At 38.2% G+C, this 16,801-nt stretch overlaps 1 protein-coding gene across 24 annotated transcripts in view; it reads left to right on the top strand.

Moving 5' to 3' along the window:
- Nucleotides 1-16,801, top strand: part of IMMP1L (inner mitochondrial membrane peptidase subunit 1) — a 69,976-nt gene that overhangs the window by 40,565 nt on the left and 12,610 nt on the right. For all 24 annotated transcript variants that reach the window (XM_014863234.3, XM_070491421.1, XM_070491413.1 and 21 more), the window contains 3 exons: nucleotides 8,734-8,867; nucleotides 10,464-10,552; nucleotides 14,020-14,146. In XM_014863234.3, coding sequence (XP_014718720.1) covers nucleotides 8,734-8,867; nucleotides 10,464-10,552; nucleotides 14,020-14,146 — 350 coding nt within the window. The remainder of the gene's footprint in view (nucleotides 1-8,733; nucleotides 8,868-10,463; nucleotides 10,553-14,019; nucleotides 14,147-16,801) is intronic.

Raw genomic sequence — 16,801 nt, 5'->3', positions numbered from 1 at the left:
GTACCGGTATGTATTTTGTTTGTTTTGTTTTATCCTGTTCAGGGTTTGCTAAGTTTCTTGAATTTGTGAGTTAATGTCTTTATCAGTTTTGGAAAGTTCTCTCCCAGTATTTCTTCAAAATACTGCTTCTGTCCTATTCTCTTTTCCTCTCCTTTAGATCTCTGATTATACTTTTTTCCTGTATTGCCTGCCTGTTTTCCTCTGTATGCTTCAGTATGATTACTTTCTCCCAACTTGCCTTCTGGTTCACTTGTCTTCTGTTAGGCTGAGTCTAATCTGCTACTAATTCCATGTAATGAATTTTAAATTTCAGTTATTTATTTATTTTTTTAAAAAGATTTTATTTTTCCTTTTTCTCCCCAAAGCACCCCAGTACATAGTTGCATATTTTAGTTGTGGGTCCTTCTAGTTGTGCCATGTGGGATGCCACCTCAGCGTGACCTGATGAGCAGTGCCATGTCCACACCCAGGATTCCAACCAGTGGAACCCTGGGCCGCCAAAGCGGAGCGCACAAACTTAACCACTCGGCCACAGGGTGGCCCCTAAATTTCAGTTATTATATTTAATTCTGTGGTGTGGTGCTGTGTAGAATTTCTGTTTGATTCTTTTGTTTATAGATTTTAGTCTCTGCTGAACTTCACCATCTTTTCCTCCCTTTTTTCAGAATGCTAACCGTAGTTATTTTCAAGTCTTCATGTGTTAATATCAATATCTGAATCCCCTGTTTGTCTGTTTCTGTTGTAAATTGTTGTCCCTTGGCTTTCAGTGAATGCATTCTATTTTATAGTATGCTTTGATCGCATGCAGTCACTTGGTCCTATTTTAGAGCATGCTTATAATCTTTTCTTTAATTAAATTAGAAATTATACCCCAATTTTTAAAAAATGGGTAGAGGATTTCTCCAAAGAAGATAGATAAATGGCCAATAAGCACATGAAAAAGCTGCTCAACATCATTGGTTGTCAGGGAAATGCAAATCAAGGCCACAGGGAGATAACACTCATGCTTACTAGGATGGCTATGATCAAAACGTGGACAATAACAAGGGTTGTAGGCCAGGATGTGGGGAAATTGGAACCCTTATATGTTGCCAGTGAAAATATGAAATGGTGCAGCCACTTTAGAAAACTGTTTGGTAGTTCCTCAGAATGTTAAACATAACATTTCCATGTGACCCAGCAATTCCACTCCTAGGTATATACTCAAGAGAGTTGAAAACATACATCCCACAAAACCTGTACACAAATGTTCATAGCAGCATTCTTCGTAATAACCAAAAAGTGAATACCCAAATGTCCATCAATTGATGAATGGATAAACAAAAATGATACATCCATGTGTGGAATATTATTCAACCATCAAAAGGAATGATGTACTGATACATGCCTACAACATGTGTGAACCTTGGAAACATTGTAATCGGTAAAAGAAGCTAATCAAAAAATAGTAACATTGTGTGATTCCATTTATGTGAAATGTTCAGAATAAAGAAATCCATGGAGACACAGTTTCCAGGAGCTAGAAGGAAAGAAGAGGGGGTGAAGAGTGACCTCTAATGGGTATAGGGTTTCTTTTTGAGGTGATGAAAATGTTCTGGAACTAGATAATGATGATGGATATACTAAAACTGAAAACGTTGTGGATATACTAGAAATGACTGAATTATACCCTTTAAAAGAGTGAATTCTATGGTATGTGAATTATATCTCAATTTTTTTAAAAAAGGCCTTGCCACCCCAAGATCATAAAAAGTGTTGTAGGAGTTCTAAATAATGTTGTATTCTTCCTATGAAAATAAGGGTTTTTGTTTTGCCTTGTTTCTCCCAGCAGGTAGGTAGTGTGTGAACAGGTTACTTCACTCCCGTCAAGGGTTGGTCGTATTCTTTGTGAAGGCTGATCTGTTTCAGTTTTGCCCTTACTCCTGGGGGGTGACCTTGTGTAGCCCAAACACCATAGCTAACCTTGGAGGCTTTGCTGGCAGCTCGAGGTGGCCGGCAGCAGACATGCTGCCAGCATCCTACAGTGCGGAAGGTAGCTGCCACAGCAAAGAATCGTCCGGCTCAGGTGTCGATACTGCTGAGGATGAAAAACCCTGCTCTGCTGTTCAGCTTGCCTTCATAGCCAAACTTTTCCAAAGAGTTGACTGTATGAGTTGTTTCCATTTCCACATCTCCCTTTCATACTTAAGAAGTTTTTTCTTACCTAGGTAATACTCAATGATTTTTAAAGGTCGAATGATCCTACAAAGCTTATAAAGAAAAGAGCAGTATTCTCCAGCACCCTTGTGCTTAGTTATATAATTTTGGCCAGTTAGATGTAGAAAGAACAAAGATTTTTTTTCCTGCATAAAAAGACAGTAAATTCCTGATACTTCTGCCTGCTTGTAACTTGGAAGTGGCAGTTCATGTTATTAGAAAATAAACCCCTCGTATAAGTTACTGTTACTCTAGTGTTCTCGTTTGCAGCAGGATACAGTCTGCACTCAGGAATTATTTTTTCAAGACTTGCCATGTCTGAAGCTTCCTTTGAGCTACAGAGCTGCAGTCTCATAATGTCCACCTGGATATCTCACAGATATATCAAATTTAACGTGACCCAAACCGGGTCCTTCGTTTTCTACCCCCATGTGGCATGAGTAGAACCGTGTGGATAGGCCTCCATTTACCCAGCTACTTAGTCCAGAAACTGGACTGTCACTTGGATCTTTCCCTTTCTCTTGCCATTTGTTTTGCTTCCTAAGTTTCTCACATCCGCTCGTTTCTCTCTGTCTCCCCTGCCACCACCATGGATGATCTCTTGCCCGCCGAACTGCCATCCCAGCTTCTCTGTTCCTGCTCCCATTCCAGGTCTTTCTCCCCATAGCAATGAGAGCGATCTTAAATTGTAAATTAGACCATGTTACCCTCCTGCCAAGATCCTTCGGTGGCTTCCCGTTACTTAGAATAAAATCCAAAATTCTACCAGACTTTGAATAATCTTGCCTCTCTGGAGTCTCATTCTGCGTCCTTCACACAGTGCTCCAGCCTCTTCGTTCCTGAGCCCCCGAGTGTGGTCTGGTCTGCCCCTTGAAGAGTGTTCTTCCCGCCCTTTCCATGGTGCTGTTTCCAAAACCAACTTCAATGGTGTTTCCTTAGCGAAATCTTTCCTGATTCCTGCTGAAGAAAGTATGCTCCTCCCCCCCATCATTCTTTATCACTTTATTTTTTTCTTTATGGAAACTGCTTAATATATTTATGTGTTTATTTGTCTCCTTTGTGTGTGTGTGACATCCGCCCCCGTAAGCCATAAGCTCTCCAAAGGCAGGTGTCATGTTCACTGTTGTATTTGCAGACTGAAGACAGTATCTGATATATAGTAGAAGCTCAATAAATATGACTGAATGACCATGAGGACACTCTTTTCCCCCTAAGTGTTTCTTTTTTAAAAAATTCTACTCTATAATAAAGTTGAAAAAAACAATACTATGCACATTCTTATACACTCCATCTGGATTTGAAATAAACCTTTTTCCACATTAACTTGCTGTGTTCCTCCATATATCTCTATATAATTAGATGTGTGTGTGTGTATATATGTATATGTATGTATGTATAGATTTCTCTGCATCTGTGTATCTATGTTAGTAGTGGTAGAAGTAAATTGTATGAAAAGAAGTTGTAGACATGACATTTATCTCTAAATAATTCAATGTTTTTCTCCTATGAACAAGATCATTCTCCTGCATAACCATGATGTTGTTAAGAAATCTAACATTGAGACAATGATGTATTTTGATTTACAGACCATATTCAAATTTCCCCATTTTTCCCCAAAATGCCTTTTATTGCTTTTTTTTCTTTTGCTCTAGGGTCCAATTAAGGATTTCATATTGCATTTGGGTGTCATGTACTTCTATATTCTTGTAATTTAAAACAGTACTCTTGCTGTTTTTTTCTTTCATTGAATTTATATTGTTTAAGTGTCCAAGTTGTTGTCTTGTAGAATGTCCACAGTGGGTATATGGAATGAATAGGTCTGACTGTTCAAAATTAGATTTAGGTTATACATTTTGGCAAGAAGAGTACACAAATGATGATATACTTGTGGTTGCATCATGTCAGGAGGCTACATAATATCAGTTTGTACCATTACTTATGTAGCTAAATTTGATCACTTAATTAAGGTGATATTTTCCAGCTCTCTCCTGTAAAAATATTTTGTTCCCTTTGTAAATAAGAAGCTATTTAATTTAATACTGTGCACATAACCTTTTTACCAACAACCTTTCACCCAGTAATTTTTAGCGTCTATTAATGGACCTTGCCTGAATCAATTATGACATTGATGGTAATTTTGTTATTCCCTCTATATTTATTAGCTGCCATTTTTTGATAAAGAACTTTCCTTGTCCCCAATATATATTTTTCTTTAAAAAATATTATGTACTGAATTGATTTCATTTTTAATTTAATATATTTTCCTTTATTGTTATTACTTTTTTTAAAATCCCAGATTTGGCCAGTGAGAGACCCCTCAAATGTTCCTATGTCTCCATTAGTCTTTAAGCACGTACTTGTGTTCTGGAACAACAAGACTATTCTGCCCTAAACTGTCTCTCCCAGTGGGGAATGGTGCTTAGACACCAGAAATCTCAGTTGGAAGGGTGCTCGTCACTACTATGGGGCATTGCGTCTTCCAGGGGACAGTGCTAGGATGACGTTATACAGGGAAGGCAGGAGACAAACACACACGTGCTATCTATTTAAATAAGTTTGTTTTGATACCTCCAACTCATCCCTAACCTCCCTTTCCATATTTGTAGCTTCTTTTTCTCACATTGAGAATCCTGATTGGAACAATTTAATGTATTTACTCATTTGTGCTGTCTGAAATACACATAAAATGCTACAACCAACAACAAACCTACCAAGAAAAGCTTAGGATTCATTTGCAGATGTTTTTATCCTTAGACTATATCTTGTGTGCAGGGCATAGGGGAATCTAGTGGAGCTGTTTTCCCTCCTAGGCCTGAAAGGACCAGGGGAGGGGGAGTGTGCAGGAACCTAGAAGAAGAGAGACTCCTGGGTAGCAGACTGCCTCGGGAGATTCAGCAGCCTTTGGTCCAAAGACATAGCCAACCTGAGAAGACCCCACGGAGAAGGAGTCCAGGAAACACACAGCCGTTCCTTCCTCTGACTTCCTGGGGTTCAGTCAAAGGGTGCAGCAGTGCCCTGATGTAGTTCACACAGGCCGGTTTTCCAGGGGCACAGAGCAGTGTGAGAAGAGTGGAGAGAATCTGAAGGGACAAGCGAGGTGTCCAGCACACGGATGCACACGTGGGTTCCTGGACCCTCTGAAAGGAGTGTGCAGATCAGACATTTGGAACCTCTGTCTTAATCCCCTTTGCTAGTCGAGCTGCCAAATGCTAGCAGTGTCTGTGGCTTGTATCTTATGCGTATGCTACTTTCCACTCTGAGGTTTTTCTTAAAAAAAGCTTATTCTCAATTTCAATATTTCTTAACAAAGTGCTCCTCATTGTACTTTCTAAGTATAAAGCTGAACAGTCTTTATCCTCAGATTCTTCTCTAAATAGCTTCCTAGCTGTCTTTTCATCTTAAGAGACTAAGATCCAAAGTAATTTTAGACACTTCAAACTCCATTCTGTTACTAGTATCTGTAGGGAAGAAACAAGATCTGTTAACTTCTTTCTTCTGATCACTCTCATCTATCTTTCAGTTTTATAATTTTCTGAGATAATTTCATTACAAATATTGTATTTGGAGTTGGGCATTGTCTAAGTAATAAAAAGGGGAGGGCTTGATGGCCCCAGTTACTTCTGACTGGGAGTTAATTGCAAGCCTTCTCAGTGAATCAGAACCATTGTATAGTTACAGTATCTTTGTATTTTTGAGTGTGTTTTTAGCCAAGTGGATTCTATTGCATAATCAAAATGATTTAAATTTTGGCACTTTCCTGAGTGATTTACCCTCTCATTTCACCTTTCATCTGTGTTACAGTGTCTTCTTGGTGAGTGCCATGTGTCTCCTCTTGTTTTGTAATATGTGCCCTAACATCAGATAAGCAAATTTTTATTTTTGTTTTAATGTGTCATATCTGTTTTACTGCTTTTTAGAATTTTTTCTCATAGGTCTCGTTTTCAAAGCTCAGTTTTAGGACTTAGCCCACTTTTTCCCTAATTTTATAGTTGAAGCAAAGTAGTGGTTTAGACAACTTAGTTAATTTTATTGATAATATTTATTCTATTATTATTTTGTCATTCCTCTTAATAATCTGTTTGACTTAATAGAGCTTCAGTTATGGTGTTTTTAATTTTAAGTAGCACTTATTATTAATTTATTGAATTCTAAAAGTCACTAGTTTTTAAAGTATATCAGTTATAATTGTAAGCCAGATTCCTACTGATGGGAGCAGTTAATTTCCATATTACCTGAAACATTTAATGAGAAGCCTGTTTAATATGTTAGACCCACTTTCTTCAGTGAGTATGACGTTACCATGTCTCTTCATTAAACAAAAATCTCAATAGTCCTGATCATCACTTTGAACGTTATAAGCATTCTGTCATGCTGAAGATGTGGAAGGTGTAGGAGATTTGGGTTCAGTATTCCTTCATTAGTTCAGTCAGACAAGCCTTCTGTTTACTGACTTCTTTGGTAGGCCCTGAGAAGTCAGAGATGGATAGGCACAGTCACTGCCACAGCCGTGGGAACAGATGCAGCGTGTGGGAAGGGAAAGGGGTAAGCAGTGCAGTGTGGAGAGCACTGGGGTCCATGTGCGCTTAAGGCAGCGAGTGACCCAGCGCCTAAGGAGTGGTCTTGGCACGGCTCGGAGAGGACTCGTTAGGGGAGTAGACGTGGATGTTTAAAGACAAACAAACACTCATAAGCAGTAAAACACTAATAAAAGATACAGTCCTATGCCGTGGGCTCTAAAATTCTATTTTATTTAAAGGTAAGTTAGCAAAAGTGGTGCACCTACAATATGACTGACAAATAGTAATGTACAACTGAAATTTCACAGGTTGTAAACTGTCATAACCTCAAAAAAATGGGAAACAACAAAAAAAGATGTTTGCGAGAAACTTAGACACTTGAAAACTACAGCTAATGTTATGAGGTTGTGCAGTCCAGGCTGATTGCCAAGTGAATGACACCGTAACTAATGTGCGCTGAGACTGCTACGCAGACTGCATGTCTTGTCGCATGGAATCTTCACTGACCCTCTGAGATGGGTTCTGGTACTATGCCCATTTTACAGATGGAGACACTGAGACTTACGGAACAACTTCCTGAAGGTCACACAGCTAGAATGTGGAGCCAGGATACAAACTCCGACAGATGAGCTTTAGAAACAGTGTTCTTAACCCTAAAACAGTGAACAGTGAGGACCAGAGGGACTCAGAGGAGAGGGAAAAGCTTGCCTATTAAGAGCCTTTGGAGAAGAGTTACAAATTAGATGGGAGATGGGATTCAGGAAGACTGATCCAGGTGTGGTTGTTGGCGTAAGTAAGTGTTGATTGGGCAAAGTTTACCTGAAGAACAGACCAGTATGACTGAGTGGTCTGTTCCTGTAGGAGCAGCAGGGAAGACGAGGTTGGACACTGAGGGACGTGAGTGAGTACCGTGAGCCTGCTCTTGGAGGCTGTTGAGCAGGGCAGTGAGCGGCGAGTCGGGGCACCTTAGGGTTAAGTCTCGACTCCACCGTGTCCCGGCTCTGGGATGTTCAGCACGTCAGTTTACCACTCTTAGGTGCCTTTTTCTGTATCTATAAAATGAGGATGGTAATAATATTACATTACAAAGGTTAGTTTGTAAAGCCTAACAGGTAGCAAGTGTGGAGCAAATGTTACATGGTATTATTATTACTGATGTGTTTTAGTAAATTTAATCTCAGAACAGTGCATAGCAGCCTAGGCCTAAGCTGTAGACCATTAGTTGAGAAATGCTTGAAACATAGTTGTAACAGGTAAGTAGAATAGAAGGGACAGATACTGGGGATATTTCAGATGAGTAATATTAACATCTTAAACTTATACAGCTTTTAAAAATCTTTCTATGGTTCTTTATGCTGTTTCATAGTATTTACGTGTTCATTATTATAGCAATAGTGAATAGTTGACAAATGAATGTGACTTTATAATTTATAAAGCACTTTGACATGTTATTGAATTTGATTCTCAGAATCATTCTGTGAGATATTATTTCCATTTTATTAAGACCCAGAGAAGTTAAGTAATTCATTTAAGTTCACACAAGTTAATAAGGGAACCAATTTAAAACTTGAATTTCTATATACCTGTTCTAGTGCTTTCTCCTTCAAATCATATGATATTATGACAAAAATTGATGTAGTATAAATCGACAATATGAAAATCTATTATTAGTACCCTGAATGAGTTAGTATCTCTTTTTAGTATCTGCCTTAATACCAAGAAATAACCACGTAGTGAAAGGAGACAGACAAGTTCAGAATCTACTAGTTATCTAATTCATGTATAACCCAGTGATATTTGAGTATAATCTTTGTTCAGTAGATCAAAATATTAAGTTGCTGTAATTTGCCGTTTAAAATATCTTTAGCAGAGATGAAAATAAGCTCTTGGGTTTTTTGGGCACCAAACTCTATCAGGCATTTATTACATTCTGGATGATTTAAAATACTTTACGATAGAGCTATTTCTTAAGTGTTTTTAAATAGTATTGATCATGAAACTTTTTGAAATTTACCATCAGGCCCGTGGTGGCAGAGTCTGCATAGAACTATGCTCCGTGGTATTCTGGGGAAAACCTTTCGCCTTGTTGGCTACACTATCCAGTACGCCTGCATAGCTCACTGTACTTTTGAATACGTTGGTGGTGTTGTCATGGTAAGTGTTTACATTCACGAATAATCATTTCAAGTATATACTTTTTTTGAATTGCAGGCAAATTTGTCTTTTCTTTTATTGTAATTGAACTTATTAATTTAATGAAAAAAGTGTGAATGTTAAAACTTGTAATGTTTCTAAATTTTGGGATGTAAGAGAGTGTGTTTGAACTGGCAATGATATAAAATATAAGAACCATTGCTTTAAATATGGTTCTGTACTCTGTTTCTGACAGGGGCACAAAAAGCCCTGTTAATGATTCAATAATAATAGTTTTTACCGTTTGTCGAATGCTGCTTACTGTGTTCCAGGGTTTGTTTGATGTTTCACATTTATTAGCTCATTTAATCTTTTCCACTCTGTCAGATACTTATTAGAAATTCATTATATGTAAGAGGAAACTGAGGCTCAGAAAGCTTCACTAACTTGCTCCGGGTCCCCCAGTGAGTAAGTAGCCGACTTGGAATTTCAGCACAGATTTCTCTGATTTTCAAAACTCCTATAACCACCATGTTTAACTGTTGTTAAAACAGATGATTATTCTGCCTCGCGTCAGTGTGGCCAGGCTGCCTGCACCAATGCCTCTTCTTCATGTTGCCTCATGAATCTATCGGCCAGGACTGTACTGACCTTTTGTCATGTAAATTGATTGAATGGCCAGTCGGTGGGTTTGTTGTTGCTGTTGCTGTTTTTGTCAGGTTTACCCCAACAGATTCAGTCACAAGCTCAAGTTGAGCTGGAGTGATGCAAATAAATACATTTAACTGAAGCTCCCTCTTTGATTTTTTTAAGTTGCATTGGTACTTCTAGTGGGCTATAGCGGTAGCACACACAAACTTTATTTCTGCCTGAGTAGGAAGTTTGAGTAGAAAGTTTCATTTACGCATAAGTGGAGTAAATAGAGATGGTCATATTTAGATTTTTTAAGTGGGAATGATCATTTATAACAGTTTTGAGGTATAGATGAATATTATTGTTTTAAGACATGCTAATTTGAAAGTCTTTAAAGTGTGTCTCGTAATGCCAGTATTTTTCATTAGAAAACAGAAGTTGCAGCCCTATCAAATGAGTAAGCTATTCTCTTGGAAGAGAAGGAAAGGCATCAACTCCTTGAGAATAGTATGATGCCCCTCAATAAATTACCATCATGGGTGCTGCGTGATATTTGACAATAGCAAGAAAATAAGTAAATCATTCATTTATTCTTCCATCAAATATTTATTGAGTATCAACTCTATGCCAAGCCCTGTTGTTGACCTTGGCTATACAGCTGGGAACCCAAGAGACAAGGTCCCTGCCCCCATGGAGCTTACATTCTACAGGACAGCCAAAATATGGAAACATAGAGAATGTTACTTTATTTGTGTGTTATAATGTAATATCAGTAAACCATTTTTAATGTATTTGCCTGTGTTTCCAGACCTGGCGGCCACTCTGTAGACTTGAGCTTATCTGGGAGCTGCCAGCTTATTGGGAGTCATCCTCCAAGCTGGAAGAACGTTTGCTTGATTGTCTTTCCTTTAAGCCTGCTCAGATGATTTATGTTAAATTTAAAAAGGTTTTGAACTCGGATTACAAAATTACCTCTCTTTTCAGTGTTCTGGACCATCAATGGAGCCTACAATTCAAAATTCAGATATTGTCTGTGCAGAAAATCTTAGTCGACATTTTTATGGTATCCAAAGGTAAATTTCTGTCATAAATATATAAGTTTATGGCGAAAACACACACGCGTTGTGTCTTGTCTGCAGTTTCTTAACTTTATCTTTAAAAACTTTTTTGTAAATAACCAAATTAATGACCAGCCAGATAAAATTTTGACTCAAATGTTTTCTCTCAGTTTGAGAAATTTTAATAGTTTCTCTAAGCATGCAGAGTCTTCTGGGTCACTGTATCCCGTGTGTCATTGTCCAAAAGAGGTACAGTCCCTTTTATAACGTACGTTTAAGCCTAGTTTACTTTTTGGGGGCATCCCAGAATGTTTTGAGTCAAGAACTAAGGACTTAGAAACTGTATGACATATCTAAATACATGGTTTTTTAAAAAATATTTTCAATAATCTTGTATTTCTATTAATTTATGATAAGCCCTGGATGATTTTTAGACTATAACTCTCTGTATAGCTGGGAGCCAGGAAGCTTTTCTATTATGGTTCTCCTATTTAATTACATTAAGTTGAAAAACTCCTTGGCAAATATTGTTTGCCACTAAACCTTTTCAAATCCTCTTCTAAACAGTGTTTCCACTCTTTCTGATACTGTTTATTCTGCTTAACTCTGTATTATTCCTTCTGAGTGAATGTCAAGCATTATTAATTAACTGTATTTTCCAAAGGGCACCTCTCTGACTCCCTAAAATCTCAGGTCCATTAGTTTTTCATAATTCTGAAAAAATAAACCTGTACCAGCATTCAACTCCACAAACTACAGATTTGACTCAAGTTGGTATTTAGCTTATGGCATAAGTAGTTTCATTGTTGACCTTTTCTACAGCCTGTTGCACATTACTGAAAAATCATCAAGAATAGCGTAAAACTGTTCTTTGCATTTACTGGTCTTTTACCGTCTTAGAGTCTGCAGATAGAAACTCTTTCTTGCTCATGCTGTCTGGTCTAGTATGGTCCCTGGATAATAATTCTTCAGATCTTTTACCCATAACAACTTTGAGATACCTAATTGATAGATATGGAGTTATTTATAAAGTAAAACTTACTTAACAGGCTGTGTTCTAGCTTCCTTTTCTTTGTAACTCATATCAAAATAAGTTAACCCAGTCTTTGGATTAACTGGAGACCCGGCCTCTCTGTAGCCTGAAGACAAGCCTACTTTCCATGCTACAACGCGACTTTGCTCTCAGAGTCCTGGTGTGCTGAACCAGGGGCTGAACTTGTTGGCTACAGAGTTTTTGAATGGATGGCTCAATATTCTCTTTTTTTTTTGATACTCTTTGTGTTCAGATGAGTAATACAAATAACTACATTCAATAAATGGAGATTTTTTGAAGGATTCATTTTGTATTCTGTTCATTCAGAGGGCCCATTAGGTTGCAGGACAGATCTAAATCTGGCATTTATAGGAGACACGCCAAAGTAACTTTTACAACCAGGGCAGTCAGTTGGTAACTTCTACTTTTAAAATATTGCTCTCCCGAGTATTGATTTTCTTTTTTCTGCAGCACAGGATTCTGAGGTTTGAGGGGAATCGCTGACCCCTCGCAAGAGACCCTCTTGCTAGCTGCCGTCCATGTAGGGAAAATGAAAGCCTGCATATCCGGTGTCTGAAGCACATGGATCTCTGTTACAGTCAAGTGCACAGAACACTCGTGCTCGAGACAATCACAGTCTCCTCTTACTCGTATTTTATTGTACATTCTGGGGAACATTAAGATGAAGAAGATATTGACCCTTCTTTTCAAAAGCTTATGATCTAGTAGGATAATAAGGATGTTTCTAACTATAAACGAGAAAGGAAAACTTCAGTCTTAGTTCTGTTAGGTTCCTTTTTAAACCCTATTTGAAAGCATGGAGAGTCCAAGAGATGTGTATTTGGATCTAAGCTCTATGCCTGCATCTGGTTAGACCACCAGAAGTATAGTCTGCATTAGTATCACTTTCTGTAAAAACAGCTCGACTGAATTATAATTTTTATGTTGCCATTCAAGTACAGGTTTGAGAGTCATATTGATTATTTGGTCGAAAACTTAAGCTGAATAAAACACCCACAGAAAATCTTTCTTTTTCCAAAGCTACCCCAATTCACCTTTGTTGTTATGTTGCAATCTTTGCAAACTTGTTCACCTGAACAGCTCCACTGACTGACTCCAGTTGATTGGAAACAGAATAGTTTATCCATTTTCAAAAAGGGCAGCCTTACTTACGTTGCCTCCGGACTATAGAAGTTAATGTTTTAATGGCTTTCAACTCTTATTAAGAATAGCGTCAAGAAATGACCCTTCTGAATACTGTTTCTATATTTTCTGTAAGATTTTTGATGAGGACAGTGTCTTTCATCCTCTTACATAAGAATCCTTCTTATATCTCTGTTTGATTTAGTTGTTACGAAAAATTTTGTCATACCTCCCAAACTAAACTTTGTTTTATTAGTTAATGGTTGCCATGTGATCAATCATAATTTCTTTTTTGCCCTGGCTACCAAAAAGTTTAGAATTCATTTTAATACGTATATATAGCAATAACTGGGTTTCTGAGTTAACCATCATCTTCCTTTTATTTTTATGGCTTTTGTATTATTTTGTTATATGTATGTTTTATTATAAGTAACATCACATTATTTCTGGAACTAGGTACAGATAATAAGTACATATGTTCAATTCTTTTAAATATGTGTGTCAGTCAACAGAATTTACTGAGCGCTCACTTTCTGCAGAATGAGCACTGTGTTCTGTGTGGGTGGGGCATCCGTCTGACATTTTTGTCCCCTTCCTCCTTTCCACTGTTAACGGTCTTCCTTATTCTTGCATTACATGTAGATTGTTACTTCTTCCATGAATCATGCCTTCCATATGTAATCATACCCATATTGGTTTTATACGGTTGATATGCCAATTTATTTATTTTTTGTAATATATGTTTGGGCAACCATTTTATTTAGTTGTGTCTTCTGATACTTTTCCTCAAGTATAAGTCTCTTTGTGTTATACTGTACATCATCTAGGTTATATAATTTGTATGCTGTAATTCCTTAATTCCTCGAGCTCTAGGGAAACATAAATGATGTTCCTACCTTTTCATGTGCTTTATAGTTAATCATTACTACCGACTGGGCAGTAAAATTTGCTTAGTTAATTTGGTGGTATTTACATGGAATTGTTTTTCCATAGTTTTGGTTCTAAAAATTCGGACACAGAAGTAACACATAGTGGATACAGTGCAAAAAAGATAATTCTTTTGGAATTATCAGAAATGTTGGAATATTCTGATAGCTTTTCCATCACTCTCATTGTTGGGTTCTTACCATAAAAGTCGGTCACCAAGGTTTTCACAGCTGGTGAATGTGTGTGGGACGGTCAGTATGTGAGAGGATGAAAGGTGTGGCTTGTTTAAGTGGCTTTATAAAAGTGTTACAGTGTGTCATGATGTGATGTGTTTATGCTTAATAAATAACACTGACATTTCTTTGACTTTTCCCCTCAGAGGTGACATTGTGATTGCAAAAAGCCCGAGTGATCCAAAGTCAAATATTTGTAAAAGAGTAATTGGTTTGGAAGGAGACAAAATCCTCACCAGTCATCCATCAGATTTCTTTAAAAGCCATAATTACGTAAGTAGCACGTCAGTTATGTTACTCGTTGGTGTCATAGTTGATTAGCACTAACTAAACACAAAAGAAAGTAACTTTTCTTCATGTTTTGCATGTAAGTCAAAGTGCTGCAATTAATAGAATTTAAGTATGTTTGTTTCAAGAACAACTTGGCCATTATATTTTAGTTCCTTTTAAAGCCCTATATAAACATCTCAGTAATCATTGTTGCAGGCAAGATTCACCAATGGATGCCAAAATTATTGAGCAAAAGTTTGAGAAAAAATAGTATATTTTCATAGTCTCAAAGTCTCTCTTTCAAGATACTTATTACAAAGGGAAAAATAGTAGCTGCATGGTGGAGACACCTGGCAGACTCCACCTTACCTGAGTGACCGAGGTTAACTTCTCCAGTAATAAGACGTGTCAACATGATGCCCCCCCTGATGAAGCACTGAGAGGGCACAGCAGTTCTGTGTTATTCTTGCAGAAGAAGGTCCACCCTCAGGCTAAGCCTGAGAAAACGTCAGACAAGCCCTGATCAAGGGTTGTTCTCTAACGTAGCTGTCCAGTGCTCTTCAAATGTCAAGGTCATGAGATACAAGAGGAGACTGAGGAGCTGTCATCGACTGGAGGAGACCAAGGAGACTTAACGCCCAGTTGCAATCTGGGATCCAGGCTTAGAGAGTTTCTCCACTGACTTGGTGGTGGAGAATCTGATAAAATTGGATAGAGTCTGTAGTTTAGGTTTTAAAAATCCTGCTTACATTTTTAGACAGAAATGATACATAGCTTTGGTTTAGTCAGCTTGCCTGTCCAAGTAGAAAAGAACAAGATAGGGGGCAGGGGGTGAGGAGCAGAGGGGACGGGCCAGCCCCTTTCAGCAGTCACAGGCCGCTGTGACAGCCACAGCCGGGAGGGCGCCCTTTTGTTTACAGCACGTGCTCTTCTTGCTGTAATAATTGTAACACTTTTCTAATTTTCTTTAAATTTTCGGTGCCACTATCAGATTATTGATGGAGCTGTTACATCTGTTAACTCAGTTTACCTCTATCTTCACCCTCTATGTAAGCATATGATTGAGTTAAATTGTCTTCATTGTAAATTTATTTTGAACTCTAATAGCCTCTCTTTGCCCTATAAGTAAGTTTTATCGTTAGACTATTTATAATTTATAATTGGTTATTTATAGTCTGTTATTTATTTGCCATCCATAGTAGACTGTACTTCAGCTGTGCAGATGTTTAAATGTTTATTACTACAGTGATAAACATGCTAGTAATTGTTAGCAGTTGGTGATAATACTTCTGAAGGTGACAGTGTGGTATCAGGTAACCAGTTTTTCTGTGGCCTTCGTCATGGATGCTGTATCCTTTTATTCTTCAAAAACGTCAGATTTCTGACATAATGGTTTCACCTTCACATGACTCATCGCTTCATGAGGCATTCTAGTCACTTCCAAGTTCCTTTGGCAACAAGCATATATTTGAGACCAGAAATGGTTTTGTAGTAGACAGAACAACAGAACAGATAAACGACAGCGTCCGCTCTCTGTGCTCACACACCACAGCTTTGTTGTTTTCTTTTGAAGAGTTGTTAGAGGAGGAATGTCAGGACACAGGGGTTAGATAAAATCTGTGCTAAGTAACCTACAGAAGATGACCAGAGGATTCTGTTTAAGGAGAACATAGATCGAGTTTTTATGTTAGGTGAATGGATAAATTCAAGGATGCTACCATTTTGTCCCAGGGGTACTCCATTCACTTTGGTTTGCATGTTTTTAAGCGCACAAGCAGAATTGTAATAATATTGGCCAGCACTTGTTATGCACTTACTCTGTACCAGACAGTGTTGAAACTCCTTAATCATTTATTAGTCATCACAACAGCAACCCAGTGAGGTGGGTAGTTGTCGTATTTGACAGACGGAGAACTGGGCCACGGGGGGTTACAGAAAGGCCCCGTTTCAGAGGGTTAGTGAGAAGAATAGTTGGGATACAAAGCCAAGTAGCCTGGCAGCATGCAGGCCCTGTGCTCCTGACCAGGCCACCACATCTCCTCCCCAAATAGCCTCTACTTTCTAATTCTTATCTCTACTCCCATCTCATCAAATGCTACTTCCCTTAAAATGAGTGTCTTTATTATTTTTGAAAAGAAAGGGAACCCTTTCAATGAGAGGCAGTGTTGGTTCTGAAAGAGAAGCCAGTGATTTCTGAAGGCTTCCCCACCCCTCTCCTGCGGTTTTTCGAGGCTGGTTTATTCACGCCATATGAACTGTGCAGCGATTACAGAACCGCTTTAGCAAATGTGTTCCATTAATCAAGGTGATTTATAACAAAAATTCATCCAGGTTTGGAGCTCTCTGAAAAGATCCCCAACCGTCTGGAGGTCCAGCCTCTGGAGTGTCCCCTCTTCGGCCGTCTCAGAAGCATCCTGGGGCTGCGTTTCATGACATGGCTTCTTCCCCTTACCTGTGCGTCCTCTTGGGAAAGTCCTTGTTGTTTATGAGATGAAGACATTGCCATTCAGATCCTGATTGAACTGCATAGTAAAGATGATGAATATTAAATGTGCTCTGAATTCCAGTTAGAAAACATTTATTCTCCTTAGTAGGTGCTTCAGAAAGCAAAATACCGAAATTGTCATTTGGAACTTAGAATATAGCGTTTAGCATATG

This window comes from Equus asinus, chromosome 20 (assembly GCF_041296235.1).
Source record: "Equus asinus isolate D_3611 breed Donkey chromosome 20, EquAss-T2T_v2, whole genome shotgun sequence".
NCBI classification, from domain to species: Eukaryota; Metazoa; Chordata; class Mammalia; order Perissodactyla; family Equidae; genus Equus; species Equus asinus.
Note: the sequence above shows the minus strand (reverse complement) of the source record. Positions and strands in the feature narration are given on the sequence as shown.